Source organism: Hypomesus nipponensis, chromosome 23 (assembly GCF_054491055.1).
Source record: "Hypomesus nipponensis isolate SF chromosome 23, ASM5449105v1, whole genome shotgun sequence".
NCBI classification, from domain to species: domain Eukaryota; kingdom Metazoa; phylum Chordata; class Actinopteri; order Osmeriformes; family Osmeridae; genus Hypomesus; species Hypomesus nipponensis.
The window spans coordinates 14,913,093-14,940,161 of NC_140383.1; the positions used below are offsets into that span (position 1 = coordinate 14,913,093).

At 42.3% G+C, this 27,069-nt stretch overlaps 1 protein-coding gene across 2 annotated transcripts; it reads left to right on the top strand.

Annotated features, from left to right (window-relative positions):
- Positions 1–128: 128 nt before the first annotated feature.
- Positions 129–27,044, top strand: ankzf1 (ankyrin repeat and zinc finger peptidyl tRNA hydrolase 1). Of its 2 annotated transcripts, none has more exons than XM_084689586.1 (16): positions 129–294; positions 10,917–11,058; positions 11,169–11,308; positions 11,422–11,524; positions 12,182–12,384; positions 13,164–13,273; positions 13,937–14,090; positions 14,383–14,605; positions 14,735–14,839; positions 14,942–15,112; positions 16,776–16,898; positions 17,099–17,438; positions 18,175–18,286; positions 25,700–25,867; positions 25,962–26,032; positions 26,205–27,044. In XM_084689586.1, exons 1-16 carry the CDS (start codon positions 130–132, stop codon positions 26,314–26,316), a joined length of 2,442 nt encoding a protein of 813 aa, XP_084545712.1. In that variant the 5' UTR covers position 129; the 3' UTR covers positions 26,317–27,044. The 2 variants fall into 2 exon arrangements, with proteins under 2 accessions (XP_084545712.1, XP_084545711.1); XM_084689585.1 differs by having other exon boundaries at positions 25,700–25,839.
- Positions 27,045–27,069: the final 25 nt, after the last annotated feature.

A 27,069-nucleotide genomic window follows, 5' to 3' on the forward strand; every position in this document is an offset into this window, starting at 1 on the left:
TGTTCAATCTTTGAAAGAACCCCTTTTGACTTTGACACTTCTCGGTGTCCGTAGAGAAAGTATTATTAGGTGTGTTCGACTTCATGCGGCGCCGACAGTCGGCTGCAGCCGGCTGCCTTGAAGCTGAGAATGCCATTGGGTGCTTCAATCAGCCTGGCTGCAGGCGGCTGCAGACGACGCCGGCGCTGCATGAAGTCGAACCACCTATTGCCTCAGCATAGCAGTCTTTGGACTGGACTCGAGGGCAGTCGAGGCTGTTCGGTGTTTAGAAAATTAGAATATTTCAGATTACTGGTGAGTTTAATATATCAGAGATATAACATTCCTTTTGTTTTTGAGTGAAATTGTAGGCTATTGATTACTGTATCCGTAGGCTAGGCTATAACGTAGCTAAACCGTGCGACGTTAGCTTTATCTCGCTATATAGCCACCATTTTACACAACAAAGTACAGCTGTTCACCAGAAATCATTAAACATCTTTATTGAGACACGTAGACGAGTTCATGTCACAATCTGCTTTAGCTATGATGGTGTTGTACTAGGCTATTTAACATACTACAACTACGTAACAAATAAACTGCTTGTAATAATGCTAACTCAGCACTGGTGACTACTAAAATATATGCTGCATAGATAGAACTTCATTGTCTTCTCTACTAGGTAGGAGGTATAGGCTTTGTTAACCGCTACTTCGTCATCTTTTTCGTTATGGAGCAGCAGCAGCAAAACTAGAGAGGGTAGAATTTGGGGGAAAATTGTAGGGTGTGCTTGCTTGCATCGGGTTCAGATGGGTCCGTTTATTAACTGATATTTTTACAACTGACATTTCTGTATATTTTATATAAAAATACCTACTTATTATTTATGAAGATTGCATAGATTTAAAATCATACATTAGTTGCTGCTCATGTAGGCTACAATTCAAAATACAAAAAGTGAGGTGTAGCTTAGCCTACTGTAAGTGAAAGTCGCTCTGGATACGGGCGTCTGCTAAATGACTAAATGTAAATGCAGAATTAACCTAACCTATATGACCTAAATGTCACCTTATTTTTTCCCTTCTACAGTAGTGATATTTTCAAGCATTTAGCCCACTCTTAGTGCATTCATTCATTAAGAACCACCTTTGAAATAAGCTGAACCCCCTTGACACGATAATACTGCCCGTGACAGAAGCTATTCTAAGCAACGTTGTTACTTAAAATAGCTTCTGTCAAAGGCAGCATTATTAGCTAGTTGGAATCGCGAAACAGTTCCATCTGCTAACTGAAAATATGCCCCCCCAAAACTGTCAGTAACAATGCCAAATACTACCATTTGATGTTAGACTAGAGTAGACCCCGAAGCCGCTGCCAAGCGGCGTCATTTGAGTTTCATCCAAAGCCAGCTAATAATTTTGTCAGCCAAATTGAGCTGCCATCTGATATTTTTTGGCTGATGCAGCTGAAATAATTTGCATCCAACAATAATTCTATCTATCACAGAGACATACACACGCAAAAAATAAATGATTAACTAAATCAATTTTGCACACTGGATTGCCACCGTATTGTGCTCGTTGCTATAATACACAGGACTCACAGCGAATTGATGACCAATTGCACGTTTTCCAATAGTGATGATCATAGACCTTGACAGTAAAAGAAGGAATGCATTTTTCTGTCCCGCTGAGCTGAAATGGCGGAAACAACTAGAAAAAGTAATTGTGTTGTAGGCTACTCACATCTTTCCTAATTTCTACGTTGGATAGGGATACTCAGACTTAAGTTAGATATTCGGTTTATTAAAGTAAGAATGCCGTTTTGTCAGGACTACAATGCCGTTTGTCGTTGTCAGGACTACTAGTAGTGTTTTATCGATATTTTTTTACTCTTTCCTCTATGTTGATTTTGCCGTGGCGGCCCGCCACTGCAAAATTTCTGCCACGGTATCAGAAATAGGGCTGTACAAAATGTTAGGCCCTCTATCAGCAGTGATTGTTCAGTGCATGTCGGAGAATAGCACGGACACGCGCTTCACACCGCAGTTGAGATCGCGTGTGTGCGTCCTTGAGAACTGTAAAGCGTATAACCCATGTTGTTAGTTCATTTAAGCCTGTTATTGTATTAGTCTATAGTTCTTGTTAATTTAAATTAAGTTAACTGGTGATTTTCGATGTTTGTATTCTTCCCTGCTAGCTACAGTAAATTGCATGTCTCAGGGCCGGCCCGAAGCCTTTATGGAGCCTTAAGCAAAATGTATTTGGGGGCCCCTCAGCGTCGCCAATTTTTCTCTTTCTCAATTATCGGAATTCTTCAATTAAATTTATTACACTTCATTTTTCCATCGTTTTTGGTGCGGCGCTTAATCGAAGAAATACGATATTCTAGGCTAACTGAGCGTGTTTGTTCGCTACATGAAATGTTCTCTGATAGTTTAAACAGTACGGTCTTCTAAATCACCCATCAAGCAATGAGCAAATGTCATTGTTAGTTAGACTAGCTAGCTCTCTCATCTGCTTTTTATTAATGCTGATTTGCAAGGAATGCAAGAACAGCTAGATAACGAAAACACCTAGACTACCTAAGCTACTGTACAGCCTGTAAACTAGTTTAGTTTGCTAACGCAAGAGCACCTGTTCTTTCAATAAATAATCGAGACAGGCATTAGCAATAGTCTAGACTGCTATTTGTTTTCTGGCCATTTTTCGTAAGCTTCCCTTCTAATGCAGCCTAACAGCTAGCCTCTAGCTAGCTAGAGTAATTTGTAAGGTATGTTGATGTGATATTAGAAACGCATTTAGCCAACAGTGGACCCGTAGTGCAAGAAAAGAGAATGTTCATTAATGACATGCTTGCACTGGGTATTTCAGGACATGCTACTCCTACCGTGTTTTTGGGGCGGCATTTATTAAACAATGTTCATTTTTGGTGTGGCATTTAATCGAGAGCATCGTTTAATTGCAGAAACACGGTACATTAAACTTTAATTTCATGTATATTGGGGGCCCTCTGGCAGCTACGGGGCCCTAAGCAGCAGCTTAGTTCGCTTATGCCTTGGGCCAGCCCTGGCACGTCTGTTGATAAGATAGCGATTGCTGACTTTGCTCACGTTTGTATTTTAGGTACAATAAGCAGAGTTCCCATATCTCTCGAAAGCTTAACTGCACAACTTTTTTTGGTGTAGATTTGACTGTAAAACTGTAAAATTATGAACTTTGTGACATGACATGCTGCCGCCTAATACCATGCGGTCTACCGGGTGACATTCTCACTCAAATGTCAAGACTTTCGTGCCTCAAAATAAAAATTCGGATGTGACAAATCAATGGGGAATTGCTTTCTCTCTTAAAGTCTGTCCTCCTCGACCTTTTTGGTCTTAAAGTCGAACTATTTGTATAATCCGTGTAATTCTCGAGCCGTTGTAAAGGCTATATTTTACCGGTTTTCTGCCACCATGCTGCGCGCGCATCTCGAATGTTTACAAACAAATAATTGGTCCTTTTACATAAATTTGTTACGTTGATTATTAATTGGCAGCATTTAGAACAGGGGTAGGCAACCCTGGTCCTAGAGAGCCGCTGTCCTGCATGTTTTAGATGTTTCCCTGCTCCAGCACACCTGATTCAAATGAATGGGTGGTTATCAAGCTCTGTGGAAGCCGGGTAATGACCATTTATTTGAATCAGGTGTGCTGGAGCAGGGAAACACCTAAAACATGCAGGACAGCGGCTCTCTAGGACCAGGGTTGCCTACCCCTGATTTAGAACATACTTTGAGTATCTTAGTACGAGTAGCTTAGCTAATAGCTATTAACATTTTGGCGGCTGCAGCAGCCATTTAGGTTTTGGCTGAGCTGGCTAGCCAGCCAATAACTTCCTCAGCTAGCCATTATTCTCAAAAAAATGGCTTCAGGGTCTAGACGAGAGCTCTGCACAGTGGAGAAGCTGACCTCCGTAAATTGTGCTACGAGCAATTAGCCTAGCTGCTGTTGCTAGCCAAACGGGGATTGTTTGAATGCGCCGGAAATTGAAAACTTTTCTTTTGACATCAAGTTTAGGCTGTGGCATTGAAGACAGCGATACGCCACACAAGTTTGCGTTTTTAATACATTATTTAATGTGCAATTACTTACTGTACATGCAAGTCTTGAATTACTTAAATGTATGATGCTGCCAGTACAATATTGTGCGCAACAGTCTTACTACATCTATGCACGTCGTATTTCAGAATCAGAAAGGGATTTATTTGCCATGAAAGTTTGCACAGACAAGGAATTTGCTTTGGCAGGAAGGTGCATACAATAAACATATAGGAATCTTAAATTTAAATATGTGGTCTAACTATACTAAGGATACATAAACTAGCAATACTAAGTGGAATACAATTAAAATAAAATATACAATAAAATAAAATATAAGTTGCCAGTTTACAATATAAAATACAAATATTACAGGAATTGTAATGTAGTGCAAAATGCAAATTGTTTTAAGACATGAAGTCATTAAAGTCAGTGTGAACTCTTGGCCTTGTTGAGGAGGCCAACAGCGGAAGAGAAGAAACTGTTTGTGTGGCGTGAGGTTTTGGACCTGATGGACCGCAGCCTTCTGCCGGATGGTAGTGACTGAAACAGGGAGTGTCCAGGGTGGGAGGAGTCGGCCACAATCTTCTTCGCTCGCCTCAGGGTCCTCGAGGTGTGCAGGTCCTCGAGGGAAGGCAGATTGCCGCCAATCACCTTCTCTGCTGTGCGGATGATGCGTTGCAGCCTGCTCTTGTCCTTGGCAGTGGCAGCAGCAGCAGCGTACCAGATGGTGATGGAGGAGGTGAGGATGGACTCAATGATGGCTGTGTAGAAGTGCACCATCATTGTCTTTGGCAGGTTGAATTTCTTCAGTTGCCGCAGGAAACATCCTGTGTTGTGCTTTCTTGCTAAGGGAGCTGATGTTCAGTTCCCACTTGGAGGTCTTGGGAGAGGATAGTGCCCAGGAAGCGGAAGGACTCCACAGTGTTGACTGGGGAGTCACACAGGGTGATGGGGGTGAGTGGGGCTGTGTTCTTCCTGAAGTCCACAACCATTTCCACTGTCTAGAGAGCATTGAGCTCTAGGTTGTTCTGGCTGCACCAGGTCACCAGGTTGTCCGCTTCCCACCTATAATCAGACTCATCTCCACCAGAGATGAGCCCAATGAGGTTGGTGTCGTCCGCAAACTTCAGGAGTTTGACGGAGGGATGACTGGAGGTGCAGCCGTTGGTGTACAGGGAGCAGAGCAGAGGAGAAAGGACGCAGCCCTGGGGAGATCCGGTGCTGATGGTCCGGGAATCAGAGACTTGTGTTCCCAGCATAACGCACTGCTTCCTGTCAGACAGGAAGTCTGTGATCCACCTGCAGGTGGAATCAGGCACGTTCAGCTGGGAGAGCTTGTCCTGAAGCAGAGCGGGGATGATGGTATTAAAGGCAGAGCTGAAGTCCACAAACAGGATCCTAGCATAGGATGCTGGGGAGTCCAGGTGCTGTAGGGTGAAGTGGAGGCCCATGTTAACTGCATCGTCCACAGACCTGTTGGCTCTGTCGGCAAACTGCAGGGGGTCCAGTAGAGGGTCTGTGATGGATTTAAGGTGTGCCAGCACCAGGCGCTCAAAAGACTTCATTACCACAGAGGTCAGGGCGACGGGTTTCAAATCAAATTTATTTGTATAGCCCTTTTTACACGCAAGCATGTCACAGAGGGCTTCACATACGCCCATAGAACTGCCCCTCAACCAACCTAAACCCTCAAGGAAGACAAGGAAAAACTCCCAGAAAAACTCCCAACGGGAGAAAAAATGGAAGAAACCTTGGGAGGAGCAATTCAGAGAGGGATCCCCTCCTCCAGAGACGGTTGGCAAGAGAGAAGAGCAGAACACAAGCTAAACATAGTCATACAGCGTCAATGGGTTTTGAAACACCAAAAATCCATTGTTCGGCTTTATAGACGTTGGATGGGACCTGGAAACTCGCTGTTGGCCGTCATCTGGGTCTGTAGTCATTATGTCCAGTTGGCCTGGGCTTTTGGGCACAGGGATGATGGTGGAGGACTTGAGACAGGCTGGCACATGGCATGTCTCCAGGGAGGTGTTGAAGATATAGGTAAACATCGGAGACAGCTGGTCAGCGCAGTTCTTGAGGGTGGCTGGATAGACAGAGTCCGGCCCAGCTGCTTTGCGGGGGTTCTGTCTCCTGAACAGTTTTCTCACTTCTCTTTCCTGAATGGAGAGGGTCGTCACTGTGTAGAGGGGGTAGGCCCCATGGATGGAAAGGGGTTGTTTAAGACTGTCCAATTGTCTTTCAAATCTAAAGTAGGACTCATTCAGGTCGTTGGCCAGGTGAGAGTCGTTAGTGGAGTGGGCTTGAAGTTGGTGATCTGCCTAAGCCCTCTCCAGACAGAAGCAGAGTCATTAGCAGAGAATTGATGTTCTAGTCTCTCCGAGTACAGTTGTTTAGCCTCTCTCACCACCTTTCTAAACCTGTTATTCGACTCCTTGAATCTGTCCCTGTCCCCACTCCTAAACGCGGCCTCTTTGTCCAGCCTCGGCCTTCTGAGTTTAGCTGTAAACCAGGGTTTGTCATTGTTGTAGCTCACCCTGGTGCGTGTTGGTTGGTATACAGCAGTCCTCACATTTATCGGCTAACGTTGCTAACGTGTGCTGACGTTGTGACATTAGGCTTGCACTGATTCCCTTTGGCGACAAAAGGCATTTTTTGCCACAAAAACTAGGGATGCATGATAATATCTGCACGTCATTGGTATCGGCAGATAAAGCTTCAAAACCTAATTATCGGCATCTGCAGATATGAAACTTTCTGCCGATGTACCTGGCCGATAAGGTGACGTGCAAATTATGCACACGCAAAGCAAATGTTTAATTAAGCAATAAGCCCGTCGCGTTGTGCCTAACAACTCCCCTTACCTGTTTTCTAAAATCAGCGCAAAACACGGACTTGCGGGCCTTATTGCTTTTCTAAAACTGTTACTACAAATATTTGATATGGTTTAAAATATCATAAATAAAGACAATCAAATTTAAGAAACAAAATAGTTTAATAATAAACCGTAATTCTTCCGCCACTACAAAGTATAGTTCCTATATCGTTGCAACGCAACAGATTGAAAACAGTGGACGGCCCATATCGTCTTTATAGTGCCGGCTTCATTCCTTGCCTTTGCTAACGCTTTCAGCCTCTGTCTTCTCTGCATGCCTAGTCTTTTTAAACTCTTTCTCCTCCATTCTGTTAATAGTCTCCCACGACTCGTCAAACATCAGCCCACCCAGCAAATTAAAATTCACAACAAATGTTGCCATTCTCTTACGACTAGGTTGCTTGCTACCGTGTAACTTTGTAACGTCTTTTTTAAATTTGAAATATTTGATGCGCAGTTATATGGAATGTTATGTTATGAGGACAACTTGAAAGGTTATGCTGGATTTTACAACGGCATGGAACGCGATATAGCCAATCAGAATCAAGGATTGGAACAACAAGTTTTAGAAGTTACTATGAGCGCCAACAACATGATTCAACATGTCGGCTGTGTGGCAGGACTTCACAGTATCAAAGGATGATGACAAAATGGCTATTTGCGGAGTTTGTAAAGTATCAGTGATGCGATACATTTTAAGTTTACAGAGTTACAGCTACATTTCTGTGCATGTGTCAAGAATGTGTCATTGTCAACAACACAGTTTTAAGGAAACTGTAATTGTTCAAGTTCTAGGAGGTACTGTTCAAGTATAAAAATTGTGATGTGAAAATATAAATAAATCTGCCATATTTGTAATAATTTAAATAGTTTTCATGAGTGAATGTCTATTTCTAAAATGATACAAATCAAGTTTTTTATGTCCCGTTCCTACAGCAAGTACCCCATCATAATAACAGATTAATTCTAGTATAGGAGAGACTTTTCAATAAATAAAAAGCAGAGGTGTATATATCGGTATCGGCATTGGCAATCAGCCAAAATGAGCTTGTAAATATCGGCATATCGAATATCGGCTAAATTTCAATATCGTGCATCCCTAACAAAAACGTAATTTCAACATAAACCGTGCAACGGAACGTAAATAAAAATAGCAGCAACTCAATCTCTACCAAGACGCAACTTTTGACACCGACGTTGTCTATGTAGTCCAAATATTGACGGATCCTTAGGGGGGTGTAGTGACAATTTCGGGTTTACATTTTAGTTGTTAATTTTGACACTTATTCATGTGTGCTGGATGAAAGGTTGTTCTGACTTATATCTGTGGCTAGCTTGCAATTTCTATAGTGGCTCTTGATCCACAGTTCCTACTCACAAGACCCAGATGACTGACTTTTGATTGTCTTTTATTGTCTTCTTCTTCATCATAGAACAGAATCACAATGTCAAACTAAAATAATAATTGCAAACTTCAATATTCGTTGACGGATGATGGTCAAAAGCTGTATGTTTCCACAGCTACACACGTCTCTGTAGTCATATATTCTCAATTCACTTGCGTCACATGTGCAGCACAGGATCTACATTATCCAATAGCAATTTACCATCAACATTTACCATTAATTACAGACTTTACATCACTAACTGTCTGATATTCAGAATAAATTCTTAACCAAAATATAGCTGCAAGCAGCAATGTGGTGGCCAAGCAGTCAAATGACCCATAAAACACTTAAGAAATCCTCAGAACAGGGTTCCGAGTGCATGCAGCAAGTTTGGTGTGAATCCATCAAAGATTTGCTGAGATATGACCCAACTTCCTGTTGGCTGGCTTAATGGCACATTTTGACTGCCTGTACCGGGCAAATGGTTCTGAAAATCAAAAAATCATGTGAAACCCTATGTGAGGCTTGGTCTGAAGATACTCTCTGCCAAATTTGGTGAAGATTGGACAACATGTGTAGGAGGAGTAAAGAAAAAACGTTTTTCAATTAATTCAAAATGGCGGCCGGATCAATTCGGCTATTATCACAAGTTATCATGTATCACATACGGGATGTCCCAACATATCATGAGACAAAGGAATCACTTAATAAAAGCAAACAAATCAACAGTTATTGGCCAAAACAAATTTTTGCTTCCTGCGGCCACGCCCAGGGATCACATGACACCAAATTAATTGGACAGCCTCAGAAGAAGGTTCCGAGTCATCATATTAAGTTTGGTGTTGATTTCTCAAAGATTAGCTGAGATATGACCCAACTTCCTGTTTGGTTGCTTTGTTGCCGATTTTGATTGGCTGTACCGGACAAACGGTTTTGAAAATCGAATATCCTTTGATAACTTCTGTGAAGGTTGGTCTGATGATAATGTGTGCCAATTCTGGGGAAGATTTAAAATAAAATAGAAGTAGTTGAAGCGAAAAAACGTGTTTCCTTAAAATTCAAAATGGTGGAAAATCTATATAACCGGAAATTGACGTCATAGGGTGTGTTGAACTCGTCTTGATCCAGGGAATCCAATGGTACGTCATTTTAGAAAATCGGTCATACGGTTCAAAAGTTACGTGTGTAAACACAAGTCCAACTTTGACCAGTTGGTGGCGCTAGAGTGCTCCCATGAGAGACATGAAACTTGGTGAATATAAAGAGGGGACTGTGTTTAATAAGTGTGCCAAATTTCACAACTTTTTACCATACGGTTCTAGGGGCTGCCATAGACTCCAATGACAGAAGAAGTGTAATAATAATAATAAGAAAAGGTAGAATCACTTATGTGGCTTGGCCGCTTCGCGGCTTGGCCACCAATAAGAAAAGGTAGAATCACTTATGTGGCTTCGCCGCTTCGCGGCTTGGCCACCAATAATAAGAAAAGGTAGAATCACTTATGTGGCTTCGCCGCTTCGCGGCTTGGCCACCAATTAAACATTGTAAATTAAATATTCAAATGCAAAATATTAACAAAGCATTTTCCTGTAATTTGGCTCCTACAGGGGAAAAAAAATAAATACAAATAATAATAATATATATATGTGTGAGAGAACAATGGTTGTGTAATACAGTTATTGTGTTGTCATAGCCGACATCATGTAAATTCGCACTCGGAATGTGTATGAGGGGGCACAATTTGGTTTGGATGTACGTCATACAGCTGTATACGTCATACAGCCTAGATTTATCAATAGTTGCTAAATACATTTTTTTGGCCCCCAGGGACAAAGTCGCCAAACTGGCAACACAGTATTATAGACGTTACCACTGACTAGTGATGGGAAGTTTGGATCATTTTACTGATTCGGTTCTTTGAATCTCGTTCAGTAAAATGGGGGGGGGGGGGGCTATCCGTCCACTTCAATCACGTATCATATTCTCATGTAGGTTAGTGCATGACGTGCACCAGCAGATACTATTTTTAAAGAAATTCCTGCATTAAAATAATGTATAATGACAGTTTGTATGATTTGGTCATTTATTATCACACTAGCATTTAATTATCTCGGCAAACAATTACACTGCACTAAACTGTAAGTGTAAATGTAAAGTGAAAATAAAAAAAACTGTCAGTAGGATGACTTGAGCGAATATCATTCACATCCTACTAAAACAGCGGCCACGCGAAAGGGAATGAGGAAACTGTTTCCTCTACTAAAAAATACAATGCGGGTCACGTGAAAAATGATCCAAAGACTCGTATAAAGACCGAGTTGGGAAATGAATGAATAGTTTGTTTCCTCTAGCTACCAGTACAGAGCCTGTGCAGGTCATGTGAAAAAAGATCCAAAGACTCGTAGAAAGACCAAGTCGGGAAATGAACAAATAATTTCTGTTTACTTGAACGAGCCTATGCAACAGTCCCGATGCGCGGCCTTGAGAAAAGGAACAAATCACTCTTTGAGAGGACTCGTTACTCCCGAGTCCTTGTAAGGATTCGTTCAAAATGAACAAATCGTTAACGACACATCACTACCACTGACAGGTCATGATGTCAGCCGGGGTGGAGTACAGCTCGATTTTTGATTACTGCCAAGTGGACGGGGTACTAAACGGGCTACGAGATGTGACCGACGTCAAGGAACAACCTTCTCTCTCCAACAGCGTTTTATCTTCAGTTAGTCAAGGTGGGTACTAGACTAGCTAATTAACAAGTAAACGTTGTAAGAAGCTTAATGTCTTAGCTCTAACCCCACATTCGTTGTTTCACCAATAAACTCCTTCCGACTGATTTCAGTGACAGTCAAAGCTTCCCTCCCGCCCTGCTGCTTCCGAGGAGCAGAACTGTGCCCAAATGAGGGTAGTCTTGCAAGGGAGGGGGCAGACAGGATGGCCTGCTCAGCTTGCCAGTGTCACTTTGACTGCCGCGATGAGCAGGTAAAACAAATAAGGAACTACCAATCCAATAAACAAGAAATGATTGCAAAACAAGATTGATCCTATCATTAGGATCAGAAGGATAGTTTAAAAATGTGTAATTCCACTTTCAGATGGAGCATTACAAACTTGACTGGCACAGATTCAACCTGAGGCAAAGGATTGTGGGGCTTCCACCTGTCACAGTGGAGGAGTTTGAGAGGAAGATGGGTACTGGTGAGTTGTAAGAATTAAAATCTAGCCTAAACTGAATCAATAAAGGGGAACAATTTGTAGGCTAGAGTAGGTGTCAGAAAAATTGAAGATGTAACACTTTTATCCTGTATAAAATGACACTGTGTTTAGTTTTGTGTGCAAAGAGAGGCCTACCCCCAAATCTGAACTCTGGGTAAACATACAAGACCCTTATCTTGGGGCTAAGGACTAAGAAGAGGGGGGGGTTGTTTCTTTATTTAAAGGAGATACTGTTTGACAGAGCTAAAAAGAAGACTTGAGGTCTGGTGACCATTAGCTTGTCACCTAGTGGCGGTAGGGTTGATGTAGTAAATGTCCATTGCAAGGGACGCACACACGTAAACATGCACGCACACGCGCGCCAGGTCTATGCAAGGGAGCCACTGAAAGAAGAGCCATGGGACATTTGCATGCCTTCGTTTTAGCCAATGTTTGTGAAGAGCGGTTTCTGTTTAAATAGGTTGCTAGCACAACATGCTAGCGGACAAACTTTGTGGCACAATGGCGTGTGTTTTGTCTCCTTGTGGGATGGCCGCAAGCAATAAAGCTTTCTTAACTTTTTTACCGTCTGATTGTGCAATGTTAGATTAATATTTCTGACAGTAGGCTAATGTCTTTTCCTGGTTTTCCACCTGTCAGAGGACATGTCCAGTATCTCAGGTACAGACTCTGACTCTGAGGACTCATCCAGTGACTGGGCTGTGGATGACCCTGAGGTTATCCCAACTGAGAGTGATGGCTATCTGGCGGCAGAGTCTTCCAGCCGGCTGTCAAACAAGGCAGTGTTCCAGAACACCCAGGGACAGTATCTGGCTGTGTTCCGCTGCATGCTCCAGGCAAAGGTGTGCTGAGGCTCTCATTCCTTATGGACTGATTTTGTGTCTAATGAACCTGGAACAATGTTTGAGTTTGAATAGGGGTTAGAGTTCCACTTCATTCATTTAGTCCAGGGGTTTTCCACTGGTTTTGTCCCAGGGACCACCATTCTTACTAGAAAGTAGTCCGCGGCCCACTGATGTGCCTGCGCGCGTGCCTACGTGTCTGTGTGCGTGTGTGCATATGGATAGAAGGAAGTTTTAACATTTGGTTTTCCATGTTGCTTTCATTTAAAAACCTCAAACAAATCTATATATATCTACTTAACCTCAAACAACATAGAATCAGAAAAAATTAAATATGTGTGAGATTCTGAACACTAATAAAATATAAATAAATGAAAAAATTCAATGGTGGACTGATCAACATAGGCTCGTGTCGCGGACCCCCTGCAATGCAGCTGCGGACCACCAGGGGGCCTCAGACCCCCGGTTGAAAACCCCTGATTTAGTCATTCATTTAGCTTGGGCAGTAGATTGCTCATACAAAGCTGTTTTCATCAAAAAGTTGTTAGGTTGTTGTTTCTTAACATAAACATGCTTCCTTCACTTCAACCAAATTGCGTATAAACCCTAGGATGAAGTCAGGGTTTCCCACAGTCCTTTTCAATTGAGGCAGCTAAGCAACACACGCCTGCCGCCTTAACTACACCCCCCCCCCCCCCTTAAAAAAAAAAAACTGTGAAACCCTGGAAGTATATATGTATTCATTTCATTCTGTTGTCTCTCTCCTCTCTGTGTTCCAGTCCAATGTAGAGGTGGACTTGGTGCCTACTCTCCAGAGTGTCGGCAGCAAGGCTGTGTGGATCATTCTCATGACAGGTGGAGGCCACTTTGCTGGGGCTGTCTTTCAAGGGTTGGTCTTTCTGTATCCTTCCACTCCACACCATAGGCGCCGATTTATCTTGTCCTCCGTGGATGCTCATGGGCGCCTGCCCTTAAAAAAAAAATGAATGTAGCCTACTGGCAGTCTGGCACACGTTGGGTGCATTGTAATTTCCATGGGTGTTCGAGCCCCGGAGCACCCACGGTATCGGCGCCTATGTTTCAAAAGTAGATTTCAGTCAATTGCTGTCAACATATTCTTCAATTTTTTGTAAAACTTCGACACTGTAAATTTGTGTCTGAATTTGATGAGGATAGGCAAGTTTTGCAAACCTAATAATTTTTGCTTGAGTTTGAAAGGATTCAAACCAAAATATCCCCCCTTCCCCCTTAAAGACACTCCTCCAAAACACATGAATGCACTTGCCTGACTACTGCCGGGAGGCATTGAGACAAGTAGTTTCAATCATTGCATTCGGCGCAAATGCCGTCTAATCATCAGTGCTGGTCCGACCTTAAGGATTGGTTGTGTTTATTACAGCCCTGTGACACCAACATATATTGGACTGTCAAACCATTTTACATTACATTTATTTGTTGCTATTAGGATGTCAAGTGTATTTCAGCAAATTCGCAAAAAGTACTGGTCAACATTGCCTACCCTGCCTTTAACTCTATTTAATCTCGTTTAAAGGAGAGATGTTTTGCAACATAAGACGTTCCACCGCTACACGGTGCGCGCCAAGCGTGGAACCGCCCAGGGTCTCCGCGACGCCAAGGACCGTAGCCACACCCCCAAATCAGCCGGCGCCGCCTTAAGGCGCTACAACGAGGCTGCACTCGTTAAGGTGAAGAGACAGACTTCCTGGAAGAGACCAACTTCCCGGGCTTGTACTCAGAAATACGACACTTTTCAATACGTTTCTGCACGCGCAAATATATTTGAAAAGTATAGTAAGTTTGTCCAATTGGTTTGATAAAACCGGGACAACATCCCTGGCTTGAAACGACACAAGACCTCTGGTCGCACGCACAGATTGATTAACAGTTTAGTTTTGTGCTCATCCATAGATGTGAGTATTTGACTTGTCTTACGTCTCAGCTGATGTTCCATCTGTCTATTTTCCGTCTGGGTTGCAGGAGATCAAGGACCTGCTGGAGGGCTGGGCTGAGCACCTGACAGAAGCCAGCCTGATATTCCTCCGAGCTCCCAGTTACAACAAAAACATCTTCTTTGGTGGGCGTACAGCTCCTTTGGACAAGAAAGACGTCCGCATCCGCACACTGCCCTTCGCCACACGCAGACCCACCTTCCGAGAGATCAAGAGAGTACACGAGATGCTGTCCACTATTCATGTTTACGGTGTGACTTACCTACTTCCTTACTAACTTACTCTGAGGCTGTTAGGACCAAGTGTGCGTGTGTGTCTGTAAATAAGATTAAGATAAGGTAATGACAAAGAATGTGTTTGTGTAAAAATTCAAATCACAGGTAAAGAAACAGACATCTATGACATCCTCAATCCTTCTAAGAAGGTTTGGAGGAAGAAGGCAGCCAAGCCGAGACCTCGTCCAGACCCGGATCAAGACCACACCGGTGAGTCATTAAGACCTTCATACACAGGTAATTCAACAGCCAACCATTTGACAGTAGTCAGTGTTTGACCTGCATGTCTGCTTGTGTTGCGGTGTGTCTCAGCCCTCCTTGCAGAAAGGGAGGGAAACAACAAGGAGGGAGAGGTTGTGGAGCTGGAGGTGGTGGAGGTGACACTGAGCATGCTGGATCTGCGGGAGGACGAGCTCCAGCCCTCCAGACCTAGGAAGAGCAGGAGGAGGAGGAGGATGAAGGGGTGCAGGGGAGAGGCAGAAGGTGAGTGTGGGTAACCTATAGAGATCCGGATCGGATGCCGATCCTAACGTCATTCACTCGTCAGATTGAATGACGGCGACAATTCAACATCTGATCCAACAGGTCCTTGCGAAAACGGGAACTGTTGAATGTTGGATTGGATGTTAGACAGCCTACAACTGAATGAGCTACCGTTACCAACATTGGAAATTGGCTAACAGGGCTCTCAAGTCTTTGGCCAAATCCCAATACTCCCCCTTACCCCTAGTTTTGCGCGTTCCCGTGAGAGCTAGTGGTGTCACAATACTCTTTTGGAGCTAGGGGTCGGGCTAAGACGAAGGGGTATACACCCCTTAAAACCAAGTAAGATCGGGAGCTTACTTAAAACCTAGGGCTATGTGAATATTGCGCGACCGGCAACAATGGTGGCCAGATCATCCAGAGAGTCCGATAAAATATTTTCGTCTTAATTAATTGATAAAAAAGATTATGACAGTCTTGTTTTGTGGTATACACAGTCCTGTACATATATATTTGCAACCATTTTCCTAATTGAAACTTTTAAAAAAAATCACTAGTTTGGTACGCTAATGTTACAGTGCTGATTTGCACAACAGTCCCGCATTTCTCTGACTAGCATGTCTACAGTTTTAAGTTAAATCCATTAGCAGCGAATTTGGTTTGATATCAGTGCATAACACTACTTGCTTTGGAGATATCAACATGTGCTAGATGACATACCTGTAACCAAGTGGCGTCCCATTTCTTAGGGATATGTAGCCCTTACCCCTCAGTTTCGAGGGCCAAGGGCTAGGGGTAAACTAAGGACTTGGGTAAGGGGGAGTATTGGGATTGGGCCTTACTTATTCGCCGTTAGACTCACGCATTTCAACCATTTCTCACGCTCTCATGCAACACCTTGTATTTCTCACACTGAGCAGTAAGGGATAACTTTTCCTGCTATGTACAATTAATGGACGAGGTTTTTAGTACCCAAACTTTGACGGTATAGTAGTCTCACGCCAAACATTTGATAAAACTTGAGCCAACATGTCCTTAGTTTTGAGATATTTAAGTCTCGAAACAGGTAAGCAAGACGGCAACTTGCAATGTGTGTAAAGCCAGCGTTCCGAGGGGTGGAATTACGTTAGCGTCGTACAATACCACCATTTAATCAAGCACCTGCAAAGCTTAGCCAAAAACCAAAGCAAGCCTAACTCCAGCCAGCAGCAGACGCTCAATGAGGTATTCAAAAGACGCAATAAACTTTCAGGAGAAAATATGAATCTTTTAGATTCACGTTTAGTGTAGATTTAGTGTAGATATATTTATCTGCGGTTTTACACTTTGATTTTAATATTACATTTGAAATGTTGGAGTTGTTGCTGCTACCTGTTTGTATGTGAAGCCAAACATACAGTTCAAATAAATAACTTTGGAATACATTTAAATGGAATGTATTTTGGTGTATTTTTTACTCTTTAATAAGTGCTGTGTGGTTGATATAAAAAAAGAGCTCTATCGGAATCGGAATCTAATTAGCCTCTGTATATGCAGGTGTGAATTGGATCAGAATAACAAAAATATGGATTGATGCATCTCTAGTAACCTATCATATTATATGTAGATATGATGTAGAACGGCGAACTCTGAGCATTGGTGGTGTGCTCCCTTGTCACCACAGGCAGCAGGGCAGAAGAGGAGAAGGAAGAGGAGTCGGAGACGGTAGGGGTGGAGGAAAACCAGGAGAAACCATGGAAGAACAGAGACAGGTGGAAACCAAACGAAAAGACACAACTTGAGGAAGGTGAGATGCTAACACATATTGGGAAAATTAGTGAAGTTGTGGGTTGGTGGGTAGGTAGTCAGGTGGGTGGATAATTAAGTGGGTAGGCAGATGGGTAGGACGAAACTGATCACTGAGCCACCCTGTGGTCTGATATTTTCTACCAAGCGTTGACCTCCAGGGTATGAGTAGCTAAAGGCTTGTTTTGTGTCTTTTAACAGAGGAGATGAATGAGTCCTGGGAGTATGGCCTCAGGGATGCCCTCTACACAGCCTGTAAGGTCGGGAATGTTGACGCCCTGCTCTGCCTTCTGCAGCTGCATCCAGAAACAGGCGACCATGGAGAAGAGAGGAAGGAGGCCCAGGGGGGACAGAGGACAGAGAACCAGGATCCTCAGAATGATGGCTCCCCCTCAGAGAGTCCTGGCGTCCGGAGCCCCCTCACCCTCCTCAACAGGCCCATCGACTCGTCGGGCTTCACCTTGCTGCACGTGGCTTCGTCTGCAGCCCAGAGAGCTGTGGTCAGGCTGCTGATGGAGGCTGGAGGAGATCCTGCCTGCAGGTAGGGGAGAATGAAGATGGCCGTCTCCAACAACTGTGTCCTCCCAACCATCTGGTTTTGATTGTTTGATTGATACCCAATCTACTGCCACACAGTTATAGACCAAAGCCGAATCCCAATTTTCTGTCTTACCCCTACCCCTAAATTTACCCCTAGCCCTCGTCCCTCGAAACTGAGGGGTAAGGGCTAGGGCTGAAAACATACCCCTATGAAATGAGACACCACTTGATTACGGTTACGTACATCGATGTCTCCAAAGCAAGTAGTGTTATGCAAGACTATTGTGCAAATCAGCAATGTAACATTAGCGTAGCAAACTCACAATTTTTTTAAAACGTTTCAATTAAGAACATGGTTGCAAATATATATGTACAGGACTGTGTAGAGCACAAAACAAGACAGTCGTAACTTTAATGAATTATTTAAGCCAAAGTATTACATTTATTGGATTCTGGATGATCTGGCCACCATTGTTGCTGTTTGCGCAGTATTCACATACCCCTTGGTTTCAAGTAAGATTCCGAAAAAAAGTGGTTTTAAGGGATATGTACCCCTACCCCTTAGCCAAGTAGTCAGATAAGACAGAGAATTGGCATTCGGCCTAAGTTATGGTCAGTGTGTGGTCTAGTATAAATTCTTATTTCTTTCTCTATACTACAGACAATTTTACACAAGTTATAATCTAAAGGAGGATCATTTAAAGGGCTGTATTTATTGTATCTTTGTTTTGGTGCAGGGATAACAAGGGCCAGACTCCATATTTGGTAGCACCTGGGAAGGACACCAGGAATGTGTTTCGCAAATACATGGCCGAGAACCCTGACAAGTATGATTACAGGCGAGCACAGGTGAGAGGTCCCTTAGCAACACCTGGTCAGGTACACACTGAACCAGTTATTCACCTGCTAAGTCCCCATGAGCCTAAGTGATTCATTTTCTACACCAGCATTAGTTTAAGGGATTCAACTCCTACACAATTTGTTCAAGTGATTCATTTTTCTACACCAGCTTTAGGCAGAATCACAATACTCTGTCTTACCCCTACCCCTTAGTTTACCCCTAAACCTTGTCCCTCGAAACTGAAGGGTAAGAGCTACATAACCCTATGAAATGAGACACCACTTGGTTACAGTTACGTATATATCGATGTCTCCAAAGCAAGTAGTGTTATGCACTGATATCAAACGAAATTCGCTGCTAATGGAGTTTAGTTAAAACTGTAGACATGCATGGAGTAATGCATTTAAAATGGGGAAAATGCATTTTTTTTTGTTGGTCGATTTTAAGGTGTGCGCCCCTAACTTTTCTGCCTATGCCCCTAACATTTTCAGTTTGGGGCTACTAGTAAAAATAGTTAGTCTGGAGCCCTGATTTAAGACAACCGGCTCAACCATTGTGCATGTAATGACTTCTATTCATGAACTAAATGTCGAGATGTTTGTGGTCGTAAGAATGTTTAACAGAGAACCAATATTATACATTTTGATCAACATAACATAAGCAATTGATAACGTAGGAAACAGCAGACAAATGAAGGCTACATAATCATTTGCATGAATGTACTAGAGCATTTGTTAAAAATTGTTAGAATTTGCTTTCATGATGTGCATAAGTGACTAGAATAGATGTGGAGGTTGAACAACTTCAGAGATGACAAAGAATTTCAATTGTGATCTGAGAAATATAGGTACCAAAACTGAGAAGAACCGTCATCACTATCTATCTCTACTTCCAGAAATGTGTGTGTGTGTGTCACCGACATCATCACAGGCACTGTGCCCCATCAATAGTTCAAGTAATCTGTATTTGTGTTTTACTGACATCTTAACCACCGACTGCATCACGGGAACTGTGCACAAGTTCATGTTAATGATTATTTAGCCTATAGTCTGCTGTTTTCGACTTTATCAATTGGTAATGTCATGCTGATCAAAATATATTATATTGGTTCTCAGTTAAATTGTCTTACCCCCACAAACATCTACCCGTTTATTACAGTCATATATAACATACACAATGGTTGAGCCAGTCGTCATAATTGTAGACCTAATTCACCTATGTTTACCTTAACATTTGTATTTTTTTCCTTTGTTCTGTGCAATGCTGTAAAACAGTCTTGTATGTTCTGTATCGTGTTCATATAAATAAGACACGATGAGTTGCTACTTTGTTGCATTTTTCATTAGGTCCGGTTACTGTTCACACGGTCCTGTGTTAAGCGAACCAACGTTTGTAAAATTAAAAAGAACATTGACTCGCGGTCGTACAGGTCGTTTATCTATTGGAAAGAAAATCTGTGAGGAAATATCACTTCCTGTCAATCACATTGTCATGAACGACAATCAAAAATCTTATATTGACAAGAAGTGAAAGCTAATAGAACGCTCCATTGCAACACCAGTAGCAGTGCTACGTTTCCGCCATTTTGGAGTGAAAGCAACCTGGCAGTCCACTAGCTTGCTGTCGCTTTTGGCAATATCAGCATGCTTTGTTAATGGGGTCATATACGGGGTCAAGATGTTGTCGCTAACAGTTGTTAGCAATGCTAACGTATCCTGCCTGTATCTTGTAGGCCTATCAGTAGAATGTGTGATTATTTCGTTTATTGGCGATGGGGCTAACGTTATTTTATGTTCCTGACTGTGTTTCATTCAAATAAATAACCCACGCTGTCATCTCAATCTACAATTCAAGATGCATGTTTGTCCAGATCTATTTTTCAGCAAGATAGCTAGAGCTAACTGAAGCTGAGTTGAATCATGATAGTTTGTTTGCTAAGCTGCAGTGCTAATGTTACCCACCTAAGTCGATCCTGTTTGCTTCAACAACTGAAGTGGAAACAACTAACGTTATAATTTCAAATTGTCTAGTCATCTGTTGAAAACAGTGTTGTGTTTTTATTTAATGTCTCCACCTTCGTTGTTTCAGTTAGTGCTGTTGGCCGTGTTGCGTCTTTGCTCCGCAGCTTCAGTCATTGTAAACCAACCAATCAGCGCGCAGCTCATCTATATATTCATGAGTATACCATAAAAGGAGAAAACCTAGTGTTTATTCCCGGGACAAATTCAGAGGACGCATAAAACAGCACCCGGGCCATTTTCAGCCCAACCAATATTACATACCCTATTCGGAGACCTTAAGGGACAGTGTGAAATAATCAAAAAACCCAGTCAATCCCCCCTTTAAAGAAAACTGAATGATGACAACACAGAATAACGTAATCACTAGTAGGGTGACCAGAAGCATGACCCTGAAAAGGAGGACACTGGACACTTCAATAAAAATGCACTGTTTATCTGTTGTCTTAGGTGAGACAAGTTTAGTCAAAACATAAATAAATGTTTTGTCATCCGCTGTTGTGTTCAGAGCAAAAAAATGATGTTAAGGAAGAGTGCCCGGCAGAACTAGCATTATCTTTGTGCAGTTGCGTAGCGCAGGCATGCCGCTCTAAAGCCCCATTCCCCCTACTACTCACGTCTATATCAATGCGACAGAGTTTACAGAAGGTTTGATATTGATCTTTGCTGCTCTTATGGCAAAGTGGAGTTCTGAACTCCACGTAGGTTTGAAGGAGGTCTTTCTTTTTGGCATCTGAAAGCCCACCCGAGTGGTAAATTGCGACGGTGGGCAGGAAAGGTCAAAAAGGAGGACAAATGGGCGAAAAGGAGGACATGCAACAGCGGTCTGGACAAAGGGCTGGAAAACCGAACTGTCCGGACGGTAATCTGGACGTCTGGTCACCCTAATCACTGGACTAGTGATCATCAAGTCCCTTTTAACATTTTATTTCAGACTTACAGACATTTTCTATTGCGCTGAATTTAGGGTTGCCACCTTCAATACTGAAAAATAAGGGGCACCTGCCGCAGCGGGGGCCACACCCCTCGGGGCCACAATGACGTGCCAGTGGTGGTACATCACAACTTTAAAAAAATTGTTTATAAAAATGGATTGATACATGGACATTATAAAACATAGCATTCAGCTATGACGATAATAAACATATGCCAACGAAGTTTGACAGTGAGACCACAAAAAATAGGCTTTTGGAAGAACTTGTGAGAACTATATTTTAATAACTTATTAAATTAACAGATCCATAACTTATTCACTTTAAATTAAACAAATGCTTTGATACTCAAAAAAGTATATTGGGAAAAAAAAATGATATAGTAGCTATATAGGACACTTTCAAATGATCTTCCATGAACATGATAACATCAGTGGACCAGAAGTAGTAGTGTGCAGTATTGGGACATTAAAGCCTACTTCCTTTATAAGTATACTTCTTATTACGTGGGGGGTATCTGGACCTGCCTCCGCCATTCTTTCAAATCGACTCGACGCCAAGAGAACCGCCTTCCTCTGCCTCTGGTCGTGAACCTGATCAAACCAACAATGGCAGCGAGTACATTTACATTGTCATTTTAGCAGACGCGAGTATTACCCGATCAGGGACAGAATAGGACGAGTCTTCACAGAATGCGGGTGGGATGATTTGCATGCTGCATTGAAGACGACTCTGAAAATACGGGACAAACCCCGTCCCGTATTGATTCAAAACGAGACACGCTATTTTATTCTCAAATACGGGATGATTCCGGGACGGGTGGCAACCCTAGCTGAATTGGCTGTTAGATACACTGATTTTGGGTGTCCAAGATATGATGGATTCTGATCTGTATCAAGAGTCTAGCCATGTACTGGGCTCGACATTAGCTTGTCCGGGACAAGTGGATTTTTTTGTAGGGCAAGTATGGAAGAGAAATGTACTTGACCCACTGGACAAGTTAAAACTCAAACAAAACTAGAGAGGGTACATTTTTCTGGGGAAATTGTAGGGTGTGCTTGCTTGCGTTGGTTGCAGGGGTCCCTATCTAAATTACAGTGCGTTCACACTGCAGCGACGCGATGCAAGCGATAACATGTTTTCCATTAATTTTCTATGGAGCCAGGCGAATCGCTTGCGTGGTGCATTGTGGGTAGCGACGCGACAGAGTTGAGATTTTCTCAACGTTATGCAAATGAGGAGCGATTTTCGCTAGCGATGGCCAGTCGCAGTGTTTTCTTGTTTCTCGTAACGTAGCAACCATGGTAAACATTTCTAGCTTTCAGTTTTTAACATGGAGAAGCTAATCGCCTGTGTGGCTACATATCCAGTCCTGTATGATACGTCCCTGTATTTGTACAAAGACATTAATAAAAAGAATGAGGCCTGGCGCAGGTTTGCCGACGTTGTTGGTGCTCCTGGTGGGTTTTCTGTACTTTCAAATTCAGTCTCTCGTCACAGTACGTAACTTGTTCTAGCTAGTTACTGTACAGTAGTAGCCCGGCTGGAACTCCCTGGTCGTATCGACAGATTAGCAGAGACTTTGAGTAATATAATAAAACGTTTTTACACATGTCAACGTGTATGTTTATGAAACAGTTTTGTATTTTGAGAATAAGTTGTACTTTGATCGATGTTGCGAGTACGTAAACCCAAGTCTGCACAATTGGCCATGACAACTACAACAGTGTGATGAACTGTGGGAAGGCGAGCGATGGCAAGCGATTCGCGTCGCTGCAGTGTGAACGCGGGGTTTACAACTGATATTTCTGTATATTTAATATAAAAATGCATAGCCTACTTATTTATAAAGATTACATCTATTTAAAAGCATTTTTTTTTTCTGCTCATTTACATCTCAAAATACGAAGAGTGAAGAGTAGAATGAAGTAGTTGTCTTTTCATTTCCCCTGCAAAAGGGAATGGTGATCAGCAACCTCATAGTTGAATCAAAACTAATACATTTGGCAGACCGGTGAGAAAATTGACCTAATCTCTATGACTTAAACGTCATTGTAAGTTTTTCCCTTCTCGTGATATTTTCAGGCATTTAGCCTACTCATATTGCATTCATTCATGAATAAAAAAAAAAACCTTTTGAAGCTTATTTTAACAAACACGTTACCAGCAGTAGCTATCTTAGATTGAATCGCGATTCTAATAGTACTAGGCTAACTGAAAAAAATGCCCCCAAAAAACGTAAATTGGCCTAAGCTTGACATTTATTTAGGGGAAAACCACTCATTCATAAACATGTCAGTGGTAACAATCATTGTCAGTAACAAGGCAAAATGCGATATAGCCCTGCTGTATGGAGACGGTGCCCCGGTAAATTGTAGGCTACTACTACTACTAGACTGTCTCGGTAGCAATTGCGTTGGTTGAATTCAATTTAACGTTACTTCCGTTGTACGGTCTAGGCTGAAATGAATTATTTTCATGAACAGATTGACAAAGTTTAGGCTGTGGCAATGGAGTTCAGGTTAGTAGTCACTCGTACTGTAAACCGCTGTGGAGATGTTTTTGTTAGCTACTAGACTAGGCTACAGCGTTGCAGTGAGCTACACTGGTTTGAAACCACAGGTAATGATAATTTCACCCACAAATCGTTTACTTGTAATCTAATGTCATAATAAATCCTACAACGAAAATTTTGTTTGTGAGGAATATTAATTTTAACGATTGAAAACAGATGCATCATAGACCACTGTAGTATGTGTTGCCCGGGCAACAGAGGCTAATGTCATGATGCTATTGCTTCAGTGAAATTGTAGACTACTGTTTCCGAAAGTAGATGTACTTCCTTAATAATATTAGCTTATATTGTACATTACACATTACAATTGTGTGGCGTTTCTGAAGCCGCCTTGTAGTAAAGCAGTTATCTCCCAGAAGTTAACGAGCTGCAAAACTAATGTTCTGCTAGAGATAGTCACGCGAGTTTTCGTGACGTTAGTGGCGTCAGTGACTGTGGCTAGCAAGTTAGCCACCGTTAGCTTCACTTTTCGCCACAAAAACTTAATTTCTACTTAAACCGCGCAACGGAACGTAAATCCCAATACAAGCAACTCAATCGCTACCAAGACGAAACGTTTGACACCTAGATTGTCTATGTTGTCCAAATATTAACAAAGTTTTAGGGGGGCAAAAAGAATAATAATAATAATAATAATATATATGTGAGATAACAATGGTTGTGCCCTTGCCAAAGGCAAAGCACACCCAATAAAATGCCATGATACTTCACGTTATGTGCCACTCATTAAGTATATTTTACCGATTTTATTTGACCGAATTCTGCATTAGCAAAACACAAAAGTGGCTTTGTCCCAAGACGCTTAAGCTCAACACTTAAACGGGGGCTAATTACTTGAAATTATTTACTGTGTTGTCTCACTTACACTATCAGGGCTTGGAAATACAGTGACTTGCTAAAGTAGGCAAATGGCTAGTAGAACATAACATTTCATAATAATTCCAGTAAATCAAACAGCTGCAAGACCCAGTGAAATGTTATATACAGCTAGCAAACTAAGCTAGCATCACTAACGACATTGGCTTATTCAACTTTGGTAGGCTATCCTCAGGATTTGAAAGCTAGCTAAACTTATATCTAAAATAATTTTGAAGACAACAATGGATTTTGCCACTAAATGAGTGACTTTGCTTTATTTCTGGACATACTATCCACAACCGAAGTGTGTTAAACAATGCTGTAAGATCGCCTATACTCGTTTATTGCTTGGTATCATTGTTAGGCATATTCCAGTGCGGCTCCCATTCTGGTGGGGTGCGGTTTATAGAAAATGCGGCTTATTTTTCGAAAAATACGGTATACCCAGGTCATCAAACCATGGGAATTTTTTTTCTTCAGCCCCCGAGCAACCACTTTTCCGTAGAACATAACGCACTTTTATGTATTGCTGCCTACATTTTTTTTAACTTTCAATCGACATTGGTCCACTTTTCGCTCAACTACCCTTTTTTCAGTTTATCACTCAGGAATTTGAATACCTCGCTATTCTTGTGTGTTTCCACAAGCATCTCTGCAATATAATCATCAGCCCATATTTGAATAAGAGCTTTCATTTCATCATTCCCCCATGTATTTCCTCGACTAATTTTTCTGCTAATGAGCAGCGCGGCTGTCTACCAAGTGTCAACATCCTTCCTCAACCCACAATGCACTCCATTTTGGTTTGCTTCCTATAATAGGTCATATATTAAATCCGATTACGCTCACACCTTAAGCGAAGCGACCATGGTTCACTTGCAACCGGACCGAGTCCCGTCTTTTTAGGAGGACCATGCTTCGGTTGTTTGGTCCTCACCAGAGGTCGAATATGTGTTCTGCCACATCCTTAGTTAAACAACTGTCCTTTATTAGCAGAGTAAGTTATCCAGCGTTGGGGGAACTTTTGTTGTGTTCTAGGTTCCAGGGCCGCTCACAGTAGAACTGGAGTCAAAACAGACGGAGAAGAAAAAGGCACAGAAAGCTGCAAAGAAACAGAGAGAGAAAGAGCAGAAGGAGGAGAGAAGGAAACAGGAGTTGGAGGTGGAGGAGAAGAAAAGGTTTGCAGCTCTCAGCGATCGAGAAAAGGTATCAAAAACATGAGATCATGTCTGGAAGTTGTCTGTCATACAATGTTTTTTTTATTTTCTTCTTCTAATGTCTCTTCTCCTTGGGGGTGTAGAGAGCCTTGGCAGCAGAGAAAAGGCTGGCAGAACAGAGCGCTTCAACAGGGGCCAACTGCTCCAACACCAGGTCAGACTACCAGATGATTCTTGAATTCACCTTACATGTGTGTTTAACTCCCATTTTAGTAATTTGTTTGGTGATTTGTCTTGTTTATAGTTTTTGATGCAGTTTATAGTTTTTGATGAAGTGTAGAAGACATCTCGTTCATTCTGTGTGTGTGTCCGTGTCCGTTCACTAGACGGTGTTGGCAGTGTGGAGAATCTCTCCTGGACAAGGTCCCATTCCAGTATCTGGACTTCACCTTCTGCACGCCTCACTGTGTCCAGATTCACCGCAAGGCCAAGACCTGACATGTCACTCGGCCCTAGCCTCAGGCCCTCAGACTGCTCAACCAGCAGTGGGTGCCAACGGCAAAGCACTGTCCACTTCAGCAGATCTGTTTCACAGTGCTTTCATGGTCTGAGTAGTCTAATATACCAGAATGCATGTTGGAGTTGTCAGTTGGTAACTAAACAATATAATACTGTGTCAGGAATGAATTGACAGTGAAGACATTGTAATAAGTGCAAAAACATATTTTATTTACGGTAATAAGTCAAAGGCATTCAAGGCACAGCAACTTTAATAAAATCAAGGCAATGAAAATGAACTCGACACTCTCGTAGTTCTTCATACATCTTGACTTCCAGCTGAAAACCATACCGTGTTCATGTTTGGGTTTTAGGTTTGACTAAAAGCTACTGTGTTGCAAGAGATTCAGAAACCTGAGTCTGGGTGCTACGTTAAATAGACAGAATGCACAGACTGATTTAATTGATAGTTTGTGATGAACAGATTGGATTGATCACCTGGCTCATCTGTCTGTCAAAGGCAAAACTCCCTGGACTAAGGAGCAGGTCTCCAAGTGACAAGTATACCAGCAGCGTCTCCAGACTTTTTTGACAGGGCTGCAGCCCCCGAACATTTTGAGCTTAGCCCCGAATATAATTTTTATACCTCAACAACAAAAAAGTGTGATGTGAGTTTTTGTAACATGCTGTAACAGTCTGTCAAAATAAATAGTGTCTCTTTCATGTCAGTGATTGTCTCGAGCTTCGAGTGAC

Coding starts and splice junctions, on each gene's coding strand:
- ankzf1 (XM_084689585.1), top strand. CDS start 130: ATGCCATTGGGTGCTTCAATCAGCCTGGCTGCAGGCGGCTGCAGACGA. Junction 11,525..12,181: donor TGAGAGGAAGATGGGTACTG/GTGAGTTGTAAG, acceptor TCCACCTGTCAG/AGGACATGTCCAGTATCTCA. Junction 14,606..14,734: donor GTCCACTATTCATGTTTACG/GTGTGACTTACC, acceptor TTCAAATCACAG/GTAAAGAAACAGACATCTAT.